Source organism: Staurois parvus, unplaced genomic scaffold (assembly GCF_062004578.1).
Source record: "Staurois parvus isolate SC_StPar_1 unplaced genomic scaffold, SC_StPar_1.0 ptg000137l, whole genome shotgun sequence".
NCBI classification, from domain to species: Eukaryota; Metazoa; Chordata; class Amphibia; order Anura; family Ranidae; genus Staurois; species Staurois parvus.
Genome location: NW_028317933.1, coordinates 17,641,012 through 17,657,824, shown reverse-complemented (window position 1 = coordinate 17,657,824; position 16,813 = coordinate 17,641,012). Strand labels below are relative to the sequence as shown.

The 16,813-nt window shown below is 41.3% G+C and overlaps 1 protein-coding gene across 4 annotated transcripts in view; it reads right to left on the bottom strand.

The window, feature by feature from the left end:
• SLC12A5 (solute carrier family 12 member 5) overlaps positions 1-16,813 on the bottom strand; it is a 138,331-nt gene that overhangs the window by 98,593 nt on the left and 22,925 nt on the right. For all 4 annotated transcript variants that reach the window (XM_089673435.1, XM_089673436.1, XM_089673437.1 and 1 more), the window contains exons 2-3: positions 8,118-8,197; positions 3,958-4,089 (exon numbers count right to left, since the gene is read on the bottom strand). In XM_089673435.1, the coding sequence (XP_089529561.1) occupies positions 3,958-4,089; positions 8,118-8,197 (212 nt within the window). The remainder of the gene's footprint in view (positions 1-3,957; positions 4,090-8,117; positions 8,198-16,813) is intronic.

The following is a 16,813-nucleotide window of genomic DNA, read 5'->3' as shown; positions in this document are numbered from 1 at the left end:
ATAGGATGCTGTTCCAGAACTGTGAAGGCTTTTTTAGATGTCGTTTGGCAAACTCTAATCTGGCCTTCCTGTTTTTGAGGCTCACCAATGGTTTACATCTTGTGGTGAACCCTCTGTATTCACTCTGGTGAAGTCTTCTCTTGATTGTTGACTTTGACACACACATACACCTACCTCCTGGAGAGTGTTCTTGATCTGGCCAACTGTTGTGAAGGGTGTTTTCTTCACCAGGAAAATAATTCTTCGGTCATCCACCACAGTTGTTTTCCGTGGTCTTCCGGGTCTTTTGGTGTTGCTGAGCTCACCGGTGCGTTCCTTCTTTTTAAGAATGTTCCAAACAGTTGTTGTGGCCACGCCTAATGTTTTTGCTATCTCTCTGATGGGTTTGTTTTGTTTTTTCAGCCTAATGATGGCTTGCTTCACTGATAGTGACAGCTCTTTGGATCTCATCTTGAGAGATGACAGCAACAGATTCCAAATGCAAATAGCACACTTGAAATGAACTCTGGACCTTTTATCTGCTTATTGTAATTGGTATAATGAGGGAAGAACACACACCTGGCCATGGAACAGCTGAGAAGCCAATTATCCCATTACTTTTGGTCCCTTAACAAGTGGGAGGCACATATGCAAACTATTGTAAATCCTACATCGTTCACCTGATTTGGATGTAAATACCCTCAAGTTAAAGCTGACAGTCTGCAGTTAAAGCAAATCTTGTTTGTTTCATTTCAAATCCATTGTGGTGGTGTATAGAGCCAAAAATGTTAGAATTGTGTCAATGTCCCAATATTTATGAACCTGACTGTATTTTGTGACTCTATCAAAAGTGCTTAGGAGGACTTTAACATCATCCTCCATGAGACAATTTCTGTAAAATTATGCACCAGTTATTGAGGTGAAGATGGCAGCCTTGTACCACTATCTGCCTCTCCAACAGGGCCTGAATCTGCTGAAGTAGGGACAGGTTCACTTGCTGCTGTGGCCTAGTGGGCTTCAGTGAGTTGTTGCATTATTTGGATGGCTAAGCAGTTCGGCTGTAGAAGTAGCTGATTAATTAGCTCTTGGTTAGTCTTTGCCAGCAAAAGCTGTTTTACAAGCTACTGCATTTTATTCAACAATAGGGGGTCTTATCTTAAATAAACTTGAATAGCCATCCATCCAGAAAATCTACATATACTGTGTATATTAGGAATAAATTAATGTTAGTACAGTGTCAAACACAAGACCCCTGAGCCAAATCTGGCTTTCCAGGTCATTTCATGTGGCCATCACACCTCTCCTTCAGCTGCAGTAACCCCCTCATCTCTGTCCCCACTTTGTCTCGGTAGGCGGCAGCAGAGAGGAGGACAGAATCCCTCTGCCAGATCCAATGCTTCATGCAGCCTTGAAGAGGTTTTCTCTGCCCCCCCCCCCATATCAATAGTCGTCATCAGAGAGGAGGACAAAGGTCCTCCTACAGATTCTGCACATCTCTATGCAGCCACAGCATCCCCTTGCCTTCACCTCCCCTGATCTCAGCATTCAGCAGACTCCACCAGCTGAATTCAGACCTCCTCTGGTCCTCCTCCAGACCCTGCACTTTCTGCTTCTCATCTCCACTTCTTACCGGCAGCAGCACATGGTAAGGTGAGTGCACTGTGATATAGTGCACTGTGATGTAAGGGAGGGTAAGGGACTCTTGGCATCTGATGGTGGGGGGGGGGGCTCTCAATGTCTTATGTAAGGGGTGGGGGGTTGCTCTGGACTACTAGCCTTACAGATAAAACTGGCCCTTTGAGGGAAACCCTAATGCTGATACAGCTCGTAATGAAATTGAGTTTGACACACTAGCAGTAGAGAGAATTAGGAAATAAATGTAACTATTGGTTAATTGGCTAATTCCCCAGCATTCTCTAGAATTGTTACATTGTTTCTCTTGTTACACAGACGTATTTATTTTTTTATGCACTTCCGCTGTATCTAGTGACCATAATGACATATTTTACCACTGCCCATCATAAAAGAAACACATTCATTCAGTAGAAAAAATAGCCTTAAGAACATTCGTTTTAACTCTCAATTCTCAGTGAACAAATGTACATGCAGATTAGCTTGACAACTTGTTATGCACATTTTTTTATAAATAGACCCCTAGGTGTCTGACTCTTCAAGGCACTGCCTGCACCCAGGCACCAAGTTGTAGAGGAGTCAGTAGCATCCCGAGGCAGGTGCGGGGGGGTGTGGTCTGCACGGGGTGACACCGACCGCACGGGTGACACCGGACCCGCTCCACGAAAAGGTAAGTTGTAAAGCAAGCCGACGATACCCGCAGGATGGATCGGATCCATCCTGCGGGGATCGTCGGCTTTCTTTACAACTTACCTTTTCGCGGAGCGGGTCCGGTGTCACCCCGTATAGGTTGCATGCCGATTTTCCTGCATCGGCATACAACCTATACGGGGTGCATGCCAATGATTCTGCATCGGCATGCAACCTATATGGGGTGCATGCCGATGATCCTGCATCAGCATGCAACCTATACGGGGTTGCATGCCGATGATCCTGCGGGGGGGGGGTGACATCGGTGTAGCGGCAAGATGTGTCTCCCATGTAGATATGTCCCCCCTGAAGCAACTGCACATGTTTCAACTGGGACATGCACAGTTGCTTCAGAGGGGACATATCTACATGGGAGACACATCTTGCCGCTACACCGGCCCCGCTCCAAGAAAAGGTAAGTTGTAAAGAAAGTTGACGATCCCCACAGGATGGATTGGATCTGCGGATTGAGCATAATGGATGGGAGTCCGATTCATTATGCTCAATCCGCAGATCCGATCCATTCTGTGGGGATTGTCGGAGGGGGTGTCACCAAGTGTTACCGCACCGGGTGACACCAACCCTAGGGACGCCTCTGAGAGGAGTGCATGCTCAAGTGGTAGTGGCAACGGTACATCATGTGTACCAAGGAACAGTCCAAGCAGGTTTATCCTGCACTTTTATTAAGCAATGCAGCAAACACACATTGTTTCAATGCAGGAGGGCTTTGTATAGCAAATCCATAGCATAAAACAATGTCCAAGCAAGTGACTAAGAGAATGACTCCTCATTGATTTCCTGAAACCTTTTAGTGTTCTGTCCACAGTCAGTGGGCTGCCACAGTAGAGAGAGCAAGTGCCCTGAGCATCTGTCAGCTATTGACAGGCTGCTATCTGTTTGTTTTGGGGAACCCATTAGGGGGCACCCTGTATCTGTTTTTGCTGAGGGTATTTACCCTCTTTTTTTGTCCTGTTGAGTGCTGTCATTGAGACAGAAAGTGATGGAAAAATGGAAATTTAAAGTGATGGAGAAAATTTTATTTTGTCACCAAAATAGGAGGTGAGCAGATATTTATATAATATATTTAGTATATACACTGTATATTTAAAACAAAGTGCACTTACCTTCTTGTCCCCTTTCCTTGACCTAACCTAACTCATTCTCCCCCTCTACAGGTGCATACTTACCTCCATGCAGTGGCCGCAGCCCCTGATTGTGTACATCCAGCGCCACAAGTCTTCATCATCCTGCCACATCTGAGCATTACAGCCCTGTAGAACCTATGGGACCTTCTCTGATTGCCTCCAGCCCTGGAACACAACCCTTAGAAGTCTATGGGGCATTGAATACTGCACTACTGGATGTAAACAAACAGCTGAACTATGGCTTTTGGATCAAAGTTGCATTTGTGGAGGGTGAGAGTAGGTTAGGTCAGGTCAAGAGAAGGGGGCAACAAGGATAAATAATTCATATTATTAATTTTGCATTGGAAATTACATTCTGCCTTTGAGAGTCCCTCAGTGTAACGATGGACTTTCTGAAGAGCAGAACCTGGTTTATATTGGATCTGGACTGTATTTTATGGAAAGAGATATTCAGTATATGGTATATTACAGAATAAATAACCATCTTTAGACAGTAAAAATTGAGTTTTACCTGAATTGGCTTCTTCTTTGCCCCTTCATTGTTCTCTGCTTCTTCATGCTCCCGTACACCTTGTGTCAGGTTTGTGTAGTTCGCCAAACCGCTAAGTAGTGAGGAGACCATAGGACTTGTGTCCATTTCCTCCTGTAGTACAAAAGATTAAAAAAGAAGCTTGGGTTAGGCAAAACTATAAAAGGCACTAAGTGTATGGATGTTGAAATGCTACAGAGCTGCTTATACATCATGGTGTCCTATCACTCCCTTTAGGGAGGCATTTGCAAGCTAATAAATACCCCATATTTGGGGGGACAGTCCCTCTTTGGAACCAAAACCTTGTGCCCTTTTCAACCTACAATTTTGCTCTTAGATCTTTAGTAAAGACCTATATAAATATATAGACTATTTAATTACAGAAAGTGCTTAATTTGCACTAATTTTTTCTTCCAGCTTTCATATTACAGTACTAGCTATCTTTTAACACCAAAAAAAGGGAAAAGTAATGGTAAAAAAATGAAATTGTATGTAAACCTGATCAACAAACTTTTCTTATTTGGTCCCTTTTGTACAGTTAAATAAACCATTGAAAACATTTCATTATGTGTGTTCGATGAGTGCAATAAAATAGCTGTTGATCCGGCCAGAAATCTTGTCAGCTAACAACCTATGTTCTCTGTCTCTGCTGCACTGTTAACAGAAACATTGTTACCAGTTATCTCTGATGACTACAGAACACCTCTTTTCTATTACAGAGAAGAGGAGAGGGGTGGTTTCTGTAGTGCTATCCTAGAGTGACAAAACTGTTTTGATACAATACAACGAGTGAGCATTGTCACCTTAGGACACCGAGTGATGTTACTGGCAGAGGCACCAGGTACAAATAAAGAAGAAAGCTTGAGAAAAAAAGAAAACTAATGAAGTCACTCATTTAAGGACTTGTAAATTTCAATATATAACATTATTGTTTTTAAGGTTATATAAGCTTTAACAATTCATATTTTTGGTGCATTAATGATTCCAGGTGCATGTGGTCTGGGGCATGGAAAGGCTGTGCCCTCTGCCTAAATATTTTTCCTTTCCCCGACTAAGTAAGTTTGGAGGTATGCCCACCATTAAAGTGGTTTATTCTGCACTAGTTTGTGGTAAGTTCTTTCCTTGTTGCATATATAATTTTAATTGTGTTGCACCCATTTTTAAGAAAACTTGCCATGACAGATATTCAGGGGCAACCACTATAGACCTAGTTCTGAAAATATTAGTTTCTCGGCTGCCTGAGGTCTTGGAGTCAAAAACCTATAAGCATGCAGTAAGTGAAATCAGAACTCCTGACCTGCATACTTGTTCTAGGCAAGTGGTTTAGAAAGAGCTGAGTCTACACCAGGGGCGGACTGACCATTTGGAAACTCGGGCACTGCCCGAGGGCCCGGGGTCAGTAGGGGGCCCCATGAGATGCCCCTGGTACCTTTTTCATAGGCTTTTTTGAGTTTGGGCAAGGACACAGGGGCCCCATGATCCCCTATTGCCTGGGGGCCCCATGAGTTGTCAGTCCACCCCTGGTCTACACTTTATACCTAGAATTACATTCAAGTGTAAGCTTTATGTAAAAGAAGGGAGGAGGCAGCTATGACCAAGAGTCCATCATCAACTCAAGAGGGTACAATAGCCATTAGGTTTTCTAACCCGTGCAATTCAATCACCTAATCTCTTTAAAGCAGGCCACAGATTATGCAATTTTCTTTACTGCAACCACGGGTTGCAGAAAAGAAAATCATTTGATTGCTCCATCAACATAATCAGTGTTGATGGGGGAATCCCATACACCGAGCTATTGTATTCTCCCAGCAAGGGGGAGCAGTCCCTGCTGGGAGAGCATAGGGATTACTGCTTGCCACTGGCAATAATCGCATGCTAAAAATCCAATATGCTGGTTGTACCCAAGTCAACCAATTTGGATACAATCAACCTGCCCATAGATGGATCAAATCTCAGCTGGTCCCTGCTACACCAGTCAAGTTTCGATCCATCTATGGCTGGTCTAACAATGGCCAGCCAGAAAGGAGAAGGCCTCCAATAGACATGAAATGTTGATGAGTAACCTAAGGATATATTCAAGTGTAACTAAAGGCAAAGCTTATTCAGATTTGAAGAAAGTGGCGAATGGTTAGAACCATTGTCAGGCTTTCCTGAGGGCATCCTGAGGGGTAATTAGTCTAATTTATCTGATCCTAAGGGATAGTTAGTTTTTTGATGGCTCCATATTCTGGATATGCAGTATTCTTCTAATTTTATTAGTCCAGTGCACACATCAGTGCCAAGCCCTAATGAAGGGGGACCCTTTGAATTCCAGAAACATGTTGGCTTTTTATGACATAAGAGTCTGATGAAAATTCAACCTGGACTTTATACATTCTGCTTTTGGCCTTTTTCTTTCTTGCACACCTATTTCCTATTCAAGCAAAGAGCCAACCTCCAGCCACCACTCCTGGGAGAGCTGACTGAGAATAATCTATCCCTCTATACTGCTTAAAACCTAAGAACATTTAGAGTTTCAGTGTCCCAACCCTTTCTTCTAAATCCCAGGGTTTATTGCTGTCTCTGTTCCTTTGAAAAGATTCTACTTCTTAAACTATCCTGATCACCTATGTCATCAGGAATAAAAGTAAGGGTAAATCCACAATTTTGAGTTGCCACCAAAACAGGAATAGCAGGAAAATTTTCCATTGGGGACATCTGACAATTTTGTAAAAATATTCTCTCATCTCTTGTTGAGCACTTAGGACAAGAAGTGAAGGGGAATCTTTCTGATAAGATGCGACTGGCAAAAAACTGTCAGCTGTTTTAACACTTCCCTACACGTTTTCTTTAGATATCCTTTAACCCAACAACAAAAACTGAATACCTTGCAGTTTGTCAGCTCTTATGTGTGGTGGCTTCATTCATTTTAATTTTTCAGACTAAGAACATTTTCTGAGACATTACCTGTTTATCTTGCTAGAAATGTATTGTCATTGTGACTTCCTGTGAACTGAAGTGAAATCATGAACAATTTTATTTCTCTTCCAAACTATCTTCAGTAAACTGCAAATGTCTCCACCCCCATGTAATCTAAATGAAGAGTGTTTGTAAGCAAAAGGTGAGCCTAGAGGATTTCTTAACCAGGGTTCCATGGAGCACAAGGGTTTCCTCCAGAGGTTGCTAGGAGTTCCTTGAGCAATGAGTAATTTTTGCCTCTCAGGTGAGTTCCACTGACACCAATGATCTTTTTAACTATCTGGAAGGGGGGGATTCTTCTCAATGACCACAAGTCTAAGGAGCGCCCTTCCCATTGACCAACTCACTAATATATTATGAGTTGTAGATATAGTCATTTTAGCAGGGTTCCCTGAGACCAGAAAGTTATTTCAATGGCTCTTCTGTGTTCAAAAGGTTGAGAAAGGGTGTCCTAGAGTGACAATCATGATTGCAGTAGAGCAATAGAATGTTGCCAACAGGGGTACAGGCAGCAATAAAAACTTGTCAGAGGATTTATCCCCCGCCACAAAAAATACAACTTTTTAACTAGAGTTGGGTTTTAAGAACCTTTTGGTGCAGCTACACGTATATCAGCATATTCTCTGATGATACCCTGCCAAAAAAACTTTAATTCCCAGTGTTTTATTCACTTGTCCTGATCCATTGAGCTAACGATCACCTGGCTGCTTGTCACAAATCTATCTGTCCAGGCCCAGGTGCCTGCTGTGCAATCCCATTCATTCCTATAGGCTTCTGAATGTGAGCTGTGGAATTGTGAAGCACATGACCAGGACAGGTTATCATAAGACCAAAGAGGACTGCTGGGGGTGCTCTGAAATAAGTACTTTAATGCTTTTAAATGCAGGATTAAAAGCGCTTGTGTAAATTAACTTACACCAATCCACGTCATTATTTATTTTTCTGGTTATATCTATTTTTAAAGATATAATTACAATAGTAATAATAATTTATAACCATAGCTTCGTTAATACTGCCATGATATCTTCCATAACTTGTGCACAACCATTATCTTTGTATGTACCATGGTCTTTAGTGAGGAATAAAACAGGCAATAAAATGTCATTTCCCATTTCTCTAACTAGTTATAGAAGTCAAAATTTAACTGTTCCAATTGATTGCTATTGCTTTTGATTGCTTCTTACCTCAAACAAAGCCATGTTTTTGCCCGTATCAATTTCCGAACTGTTGATAAACGGTGAACTTTCCTTGGGATTTCCATCTCCTGGAAAAAAAACAAGGTGCATCATCATTCATGTTGATCCTATTTGAAGAGCAGCAAAAATGCAAATGAGAAGCCCTCTGTTGCTCGATTTCCCCAGGAAATCTCTAATTTGAGGACCCCCCAGAAACTGTTACTGTAATGTGACCCAAGAAGAGAATTTTTATCAAAATGTCAGCAAAGCCTTATTTTTTTAAAGTGGTAGTAAACTCTTTTGTGCCATTTATAATATAAGTCTACCTGTAGGTAAAATAAATGTCTTCTAATCATGCACTGTTTGGGAGATATTCCAGCGAGCAGCAGTCATTGCTCTAAAGGAATGTCATACCTGTGCCATTCCTTTAGAGCTCTGTGCATGCCCAGGGCTCCCGCATGCATGCGCTGTAGTGATGTCATTGTGGGCTTGGCCAATTGAACGGCCGGAGCTCATGAAGAAGATCGGGTGAAGATGGAATCCCTGTCAGCGGTGACAGGGCGCTGCTGGAGGGATCTGTTCTAAAGTTAAGTCTGACATACTTTTATTTATTTATTACAGGTACTTATATAGCGCCGTCAATTTACGCCGCACTTTACATATATATTGTACATTTACATCAGTCCCTAACTCACATTCATAAGGGGCTTACAATCTAAGGTCCCTAACTCACATTCATAAATACTAGGGACAATTTAGACAGGAGCCAATTAACCTGCCAGCATGTCTTTGGAGTGTGGAAGGAAACCGGAGTACCAGGAGGAAACCCATGCATGCACAGGGAGAACATGCAAACTCCAGGCGGGTGGTGCCGTGGCTGGGATTCGAACCAACGACCCTAGTACTGCCAGGCGGCATAATGTGCTAGTATGCAGTGCATACTAGCACATTATGGCTTAAACTTTTAGGACGGGACCTTTTTTCTCTGTTAACTTTACTGCTGCTTTAAAGCATAATGTAAAAAGCTAACATATTGGTAATAAAAAAGAGTAAAATTTAAAACAGAATAGGTTCATAAGATTCATTACAATAAGACCCAAGGTATTTTTAGGTATTGCAAGGAGAACATTTTGGCAAATGTTGAGTGTGGCCATACTACACTGACAGTGGGAAGGGCTCAAAGGGGATAAAGTTGAAATTAATCCGACTCATAGTATACTCAACTCACATATGCCAAAGTCCTTGTACCCACAAACAATGCTTGATTACTATGCCATACGTAAATGTCTAACAGACACATAAATCTCCGAACAATACTTTTTGAAAACAAAATTCATCCATTATATATGCTCTGGATATGGTGTGCTAACACTACATATATAATCCACCACCAACCCCAGAACACATTGTCTGCCACTAACCTTTGTAGCCCTCATCCATCACTCATTTCTCCACCTGGCACCATTTGTGTCTGCTGCCCTTGTCCACAACATCTTTCCTCTGCACCCCTTTTACATCATTGCACAACTGTTAACCTCTAACTGCTCACTTCTGCCCCCTCTTTACAACACTGCATCCCTACTGCTCCCCTCTGCGTCCCCTCACACCCCTATTAACCTCTGCACCTCACCCATTTTACACCACTACAACACTATTCCACCAGTGCTAACCTTTGAACCTTCCCACTGTTTACCTCTGGACACCCTTTACGCCACTGCCGCCTTATTCTACCAGACCACTGCTATCCTCTGCACCCCCACTGCTCATTTCTGCACCCTTTCTACAGTACTCCCACTGCTATCCTCTGCACCCCCACTGCTCATTTCTGCACCCTTTCTACAGTACTCCCACTGCTCTCCTCTGCATCCCCCTGCACCCCTTACACCTCTGTTTCCTTTTGCAAGCTGCTCTGCCCAGTGCGGGTGGCTGTAAACTCAATCCAAAATGTAAACATTGTGGGGGTGGCAGCGCAAGTTGGGTGCAGACCCATGGCAAATGGTTCCACGACCCATACTTTAAGAAAGGCTGCTCTATACAATAGCTATGAAAACAGCCACTAGAGGAATTGTCTTTGAGGTAGAAAATAGAGAGACATTGAGACCCCTTCATGGATTTTCAATGGGGCTTCATAACACATAGTTATTACCCTGGTACAACACAACACAAAAGATGGTGGTAAAGGACAGCGAGGTTGAAAGAGACAGCCTGTCCACTTTCCATCACTACACCTAAAACTGATGAAGAAGTATACTGTAAACTGTCACCCTACTCCTCTAGTAGGAGCCAGGTGTGCAGAGCTGGAAGCAAGTGAACTACAAATGTCTACAGTGGTTTACTACCCTCAATAAAAATGCACAAACTCTTCCCCTCTGGTCTACTTCATGGTCAGGTCCACTCCCTCATTAGTGTCCCTGTTTTTCTCAGGATACTCACTTTAGGCATTTGAACCTTCCTTGTGAAGAGACCTCTGTGACACACCTATCCCAGAAACTTCGAACCTTGAATCTACTGACACTCATTATCACGAGGTATGGATTGTGCTTATATGTCAATTATACCATATTATTTGCACATATTCTTTTTTTTCCTTTTTGTATTTTGCTACATTTCTAAGTAACGCCATGATAGCAAGCAAAATATGAATATCTCACTTAGGGTTGTCTGGATACTCTACTCGCCTATAGGAGTACAGTATATGGAAATAGGATACAAGTATCTACGACTACTTAGAAATTTGATGAGTTCACTGCCCTGTATTATTATTTCATATTTCTTCAGATGGTGATGTTGGGTTTTAATGCCTGCTACCGCTGATATGAAATGCAATAGTTCAAAAAACAGTAACCACAGCTTTACAAAGTATGAGGTGTAAATAACACAAGCTTACAAAGACAAGTACCTACTTGGGAGTACTAGTACAAAAGGTCATGCTCTGATGTTGGACTGTGAGAAGCTCCAGAGCCATAACAACTATACAGATGTAAGATAACTGTACCAAACGCATGAACCAAAGTCTCCAAGCACAAATTTAACAGAATTACTCCTACATTGCACAAGCACTGCGCTCTCTTCTTGATGAGCAGAGAATCAATTAAGACATTTCACAGCATTAAAGTAGAGAAATGAACAGACGGGATCTGTCTGCAACTCCCAGTATGCTGTCATCATCATCCTCATCATTCCCCTGATAACTACCATCATGCTGCTTCTCTCATTATGTATGTAGAGCTCTCTGTCATTATCCAGAACTATCATTACAATTAAATAGAAAGGAGTATTCCCTCCTTCCCTCCATTCAACAAAGTACATTCCCTGTAAAATGGTAGTTGTCCCTTTTTCCAGGTTTTATTGGGAAAGAAATAACAAAATATGGAAACATGCTTCTAAAAAATGTAAAGAGCAGGACAAATGAATGTGGGAGGGTGGAACCTCTCTATGTTCTCTCTAAGACCTGAACTCAAATTGGGAATTTAATTCCACAAGCAAAGAAATTCCTGATTTGCTTTAGGACCCTCAAACAAGAAAGATAGAAAGGTCCCAACTTCCCATGGTTGTTTTCTATGTATGTTAATACAGATGAGTTCATGTCTCACAAGTCCAAAGTACAGGTGGTAGCTCACATTTATCAGTAAATCCTATTATGTGCCATCAAAGAAATATCCTGCAAATAAAGGAGTTTTCTCTGTTATTCAATCACAGTCAGCAGGAACTAAATCTGACGTGTTCCACACCATGATACAGTGCTCTGTTCTACTGTACAAAAATGCATCAGTATTTTTGTAGAACTTGTCTTTGGTGGACTAAAGTTTGATCACAAACATACATTGAGTCACATCTGGTTTACCTGCAGTAACAAATTGTATCATCCCATGAATTTCTGCATCAAAAGAAATGTGAACCTGGGTTCGGAACAACTAGGGGATTCCAGTTTTCCTGGAAATTTCCTTCAGAAGGAATATGCATCATCACTCTTCAACCAAGTAAAATATAATTTTTTGTCTTGGGATGTGAAAATCCAGCTGGAACACCAACACCGCATCTGCAGGGATTGTAGTTTCATGGTACAAATGCTAGTGTTGAGTGCAGCAGGTGTTCAGCTTGTAAAAGGTCAGTTGGCATTCAGACATGTGTATTAGCTGAGACTCCCTAGAGTGCTAATTGTAGTTTTAGACAATAGAATAGTGAGTCTTCAGGATATAGCAGTCAAAGATGATGATGGGATGAAGGACTGGCTCTTTAGAGAAATATTTAAAGCGAACCAGTACTTGTCCATAGTGGTAAAGATAAAGATTCAACTTACACTCACTGGCCACATTATTAGGTACACCTTGCTAGTACCAGGTGGGACCCCCTTTTTGCCATCAGAACTGCCTTAATTCTTAGTGGCATAGATTCAACAAGGTGTTGGAAACATTTCTCAGAGATTTTGGTTCATATTGACATGTGTTGCTGTTGCCTTTCTATCGTCTCGAAACCAGTCTCGCCCATTCTCCTCTGACCTTTGACATCAACAAGGCATTGTCACTCACACAACTGCCGCTCACTGGATTTTTTTCTCTTTTTCGGACTATTCCCTGTAAACCCTGGAGGTGGTTGTGCATGAAAATCCCAGTAGTAGTTTTTAAAATTCTCAGACCAGCCCATCTGGCACCAACAAGCATGCCACGTTCAAAGTCACTTAAACCCCCTTTCTTCCTCATTCTGATGCTCAGTTCAACTGAAAGGACTGAGAGCTGTGACATACTTGGAGGACAGAACAACTTACTCAAAGAGATACTGGGAACTTTTAGATTTGCATGTGTAATTAGATGAAGGAAAACTTCCAACAAACTCAATAGCTCTGATAAGGCAGCTCCCACACAGCCAAGCATCCCTCACTGGGCACCCAACAGCAGCTCAAACCATTGAAATACAAAAGGACCACAAGACCAAATCTAGTTAAGAGAGCCCAAAATATTTGTAACTGTTTGTAAAAATCATAAAAAACGAATAACTGGAAGGGTCACGAATAGCTCTTTGTAATTTGCAAATTTCCTGTGAAGTCAAAAACATACACAGAGATCCTTGTTAACAAATTGGAGCAGCAGTAGAGTGAGGAAAAGAAAGGTACAGCATTTTTAAGGTAAAGAACATCCGGAATCTGCTGCACTCTTTATTCGTTATTGATAAAATCCATATCACAGACAATGCCAGGGACCAGGGGCGGACTGACAACTCATGGGGACCCCGGGCAATAGGGGATCATGGGGCCCCTGTGTCCTTGCCCAAACTCAAAAAAGCCTATGAAAAAGGTACCAGGGGTATCTCATGGGGCCCCCTACTGACCCCAGGCCCTCGGGCAGTGCCCGAGTTTCCAAATGGTCAGTCCGCCCCTGCCAGGGACAAAAAAGGTACGCATTTCACGTTAAAAACTAGCACTTATTCATATCTACAGGTTAGGAATAAGCGCTAGTTTTTAGCATAAAACGCGTTAACCTTTTTGTCTCTGACACTGTCTGTGATATGGATTTTATCAATAATGAATAAAGATTGAAGAGTACAGCAGATTCCGGATATTCTTTACCTTGCAGTTTCAGAGACGAGCTGTGCGTGCACCTTCACTTTAATGGTCCGTGGATGATTCATACTGCTCACCTGGAGCGGCTTTGCTGTGTGTCTCTCCCCTACAGAATTTTTACGGCACCCAATATAAAGTAAACCTGTGAGATATTGGCCCTTTTAGTTACCTGAATATTTTTTTTCTTTGACCAGAATTGTTTTATCAAAAGCCTGCTACGGATGTTGTTAAAAATGTTTTTCCCTATTTTACCCAAGTGCCACTTTCCAAATTGTGTCCTACAAGAGTCATTGATTGGTTGACTGAATGATTTTACTTAACATAAGAGAATATTCAAAATCATTTTCAGAATTTTTATTGCACAAAGTCATATTTCAGAATATCTAGTAACAATTTACACTTAAAATAATTTGGAGGGTAATAAATGTTCTTGTCTTTCTAACAAGGTATACTTCAATAAAGTCAGGTTAATTGTCTTTGGAAGGTGCACATTTTTTTATGGTTCTCATCAGTAGCTTGTAAACTCCTCCGGGGCAGTGACTGATATCAATGTTTTTTTTGCTGTTGTCAAAGTTCCATTAGAAAAATGTCCCAACACTTCCTGTCCTTGTGGCACCCTGTCATTGGGACAGGACGTTTGAGTAAATCTCCCCAACTAAAATCTACATAAATAAAAACATGAAGTTCTAACTATCTTATTTATTTATTTCAGGTACTTATATAGCGCCGTCAATTCACGCAGCGCTTTTACATATATATTGTACATTCACATCAGTCCCTAACCCTAAAGGGGCGTACAATCTAAGGTCCCTAACTTACATTCATACATACACATATTAGGGCCAATTTAGACAGGATCCAATTAACCTATCAGCATGTCTTTGGAGTGTGAGAGGAAACAGGAGTACCTGGAGGAAACCCATGCAGGCACAGGGAGAACATGCAAACTCCAGGCAGGTGGTGCCATGGTTGAGATTCGAACCAACGACCCTAGTATTCACCACTTTATAAAAAATTTCTGGGGCCATGGCTTATCACAAACTAGGCATTAAGATGAAAAGAAAAGACATGATGCAGGGAATGTTGCACACCCATACAAAAGTCATTCAGCAGCAAAATACCAATGTTTATAAGATATATTTTGCTATATTTTTTGTAAGATGCTATGCACAGGCAACCCATTTAAACTGACATAATTTACAGTAAGGTGTAAAATAGCGCAAGTTATCAGGTATGAGGTAATGCACCACAACAAAATGTGCCCTGATGAAGGGGCCCTAACAGTTTCTTCATTTAGACCAGAGTATCCCACCTTAATACACTGGGCCTATGGAGTAAATAGTTTCCAGTGTTTTTTAAATTGCACCTTAGCTGGGATCCCCTCACTTTCTAGCCTGAACATGGAGAGTGGGAAAAAGGGGCACAGGGTGCAATCTCTGGCTGGTAATGGTGAGCCCAGCAGGGAAGAAAAGTGAAATATAAATTATTAAGGATTAGTGTCTCAAAAAAAAAATAATAATAATAATACAAAAAAATATAATTAATGGTGCCATTACAGTGTAGACAATGGGTAACTTACTATTTCATTCATTTTTAATGATTAAAACTTTAATTGTAAAATGAATGGTAACTTTATGTACTGCAATATTGTTCACGTTGTAATGTAAAAGGAATGATAACTTCTGCAATGTCTTTCGGTTTACATATCTATCTATCTATCTATCTATCTATCTATCTATCTATCTATCTATCTATCCATTCAGTCGTATCCGACCCTTGGCGATTGCATAGACCGTCACTCATGAGTGACTTTTTCCATGAATTCTCTTTGCAATTATTTTACAGGGTAGGTTGCCAGGTCTTTCCCCAACCCCCACCATGCAGGAGATCCTGCATGGCCAGGGATGGTTTACATATAGAAGTGTAGAAAGAACTGCACGTTAATGAAGAACCACACTTAAAAAGTGTAGCTCTAGGAGCGGTCACTAAAATCTAATATAAGGTTAAAACATGTTAATGTAATTTGAAAAGTTTTTTGCAATTGTTTTAAATTTGCATCCTGGACGTTGTTTGGGCATTTTCTGTTATGAAGGGGCAGCAGGGCTGATTTACTAAAGGCAAATAGACTGTGCACTTTACAAGGGCATTTGTTCCAGAGCTTAGGAAATGAGGTGAATCTTCACTTGGCAAACAATACCCAATCAGATGCAAGGGAATAACAATAAAAAAAACCCTGCATTTTTGCAGGCACGTGATTGGCTGATGGAAGTCAACAGAACTTCCTCTTTAGTAAATCAACCCTAACTGTCTCCTAATTGTGTTTCTGCATTGTCACCCTGTCCCATTCTCCTCTGATGGAGCCTTCAAGTGGCCATGCTGACACTCGCTGCACATGCTCATGGTCCACTGTTGTTGCTTTCATTAAACTGGTCCAGAGCAATGATGTGCACTCAGAGAGAGAATTTTCTTTGTTTGTAATCAGGCAAAACCTAACTAGGCAGGCCATAGATGGGGCGAAAAGTGGCCGTTTTTTTTAAATGAAAAATTGGTCGTTCAATCGGCCGACGTTACCACCATTGGTAAAAAAAATCGGCTGATTTTCGTCCCATCTACAGCCGTCAAATATAATAGCGGTGTCCCTGCAGAGAGCTCCTCTATTATATTTGACATTTAAAAGTATAGCAAAGTTGCAACATTGTATCTATTTGTATCCATTTCGGATACAGATGTTTCTATTCGGATACAAATAGATACAATGTTGCAACCGCAATACTTTTAAATGTCAAATATAATAGCGGAGCTCTCTGCAGGGACAGAAGTAATTAAATGCCGGCCGTAGACGGGACGAAAATCGGCCAGCGTTTTTTATCAATGAAGGTAACGTCGGCCGATTGAACGACCGATTTTTTGCTATTATTTTTGACATTTAAAAGTATTGCGGTTGCAACATTGTATCTATTTGTATCCGAATAGAAACATCTGTATCCGAAATGGATACAAATAGATACAGATGTTCTTCTTTTTCTTTGTCTTCATCTTCTTTTTTTTCTTCTTTTCCTTCTTCTTGCAGGTCATGCGCATTTTTTTTAATCGGTAAAAAGATTGGCCGATTTGCCCATCATTGCTGTGAAAATCAGCTGATCGACAA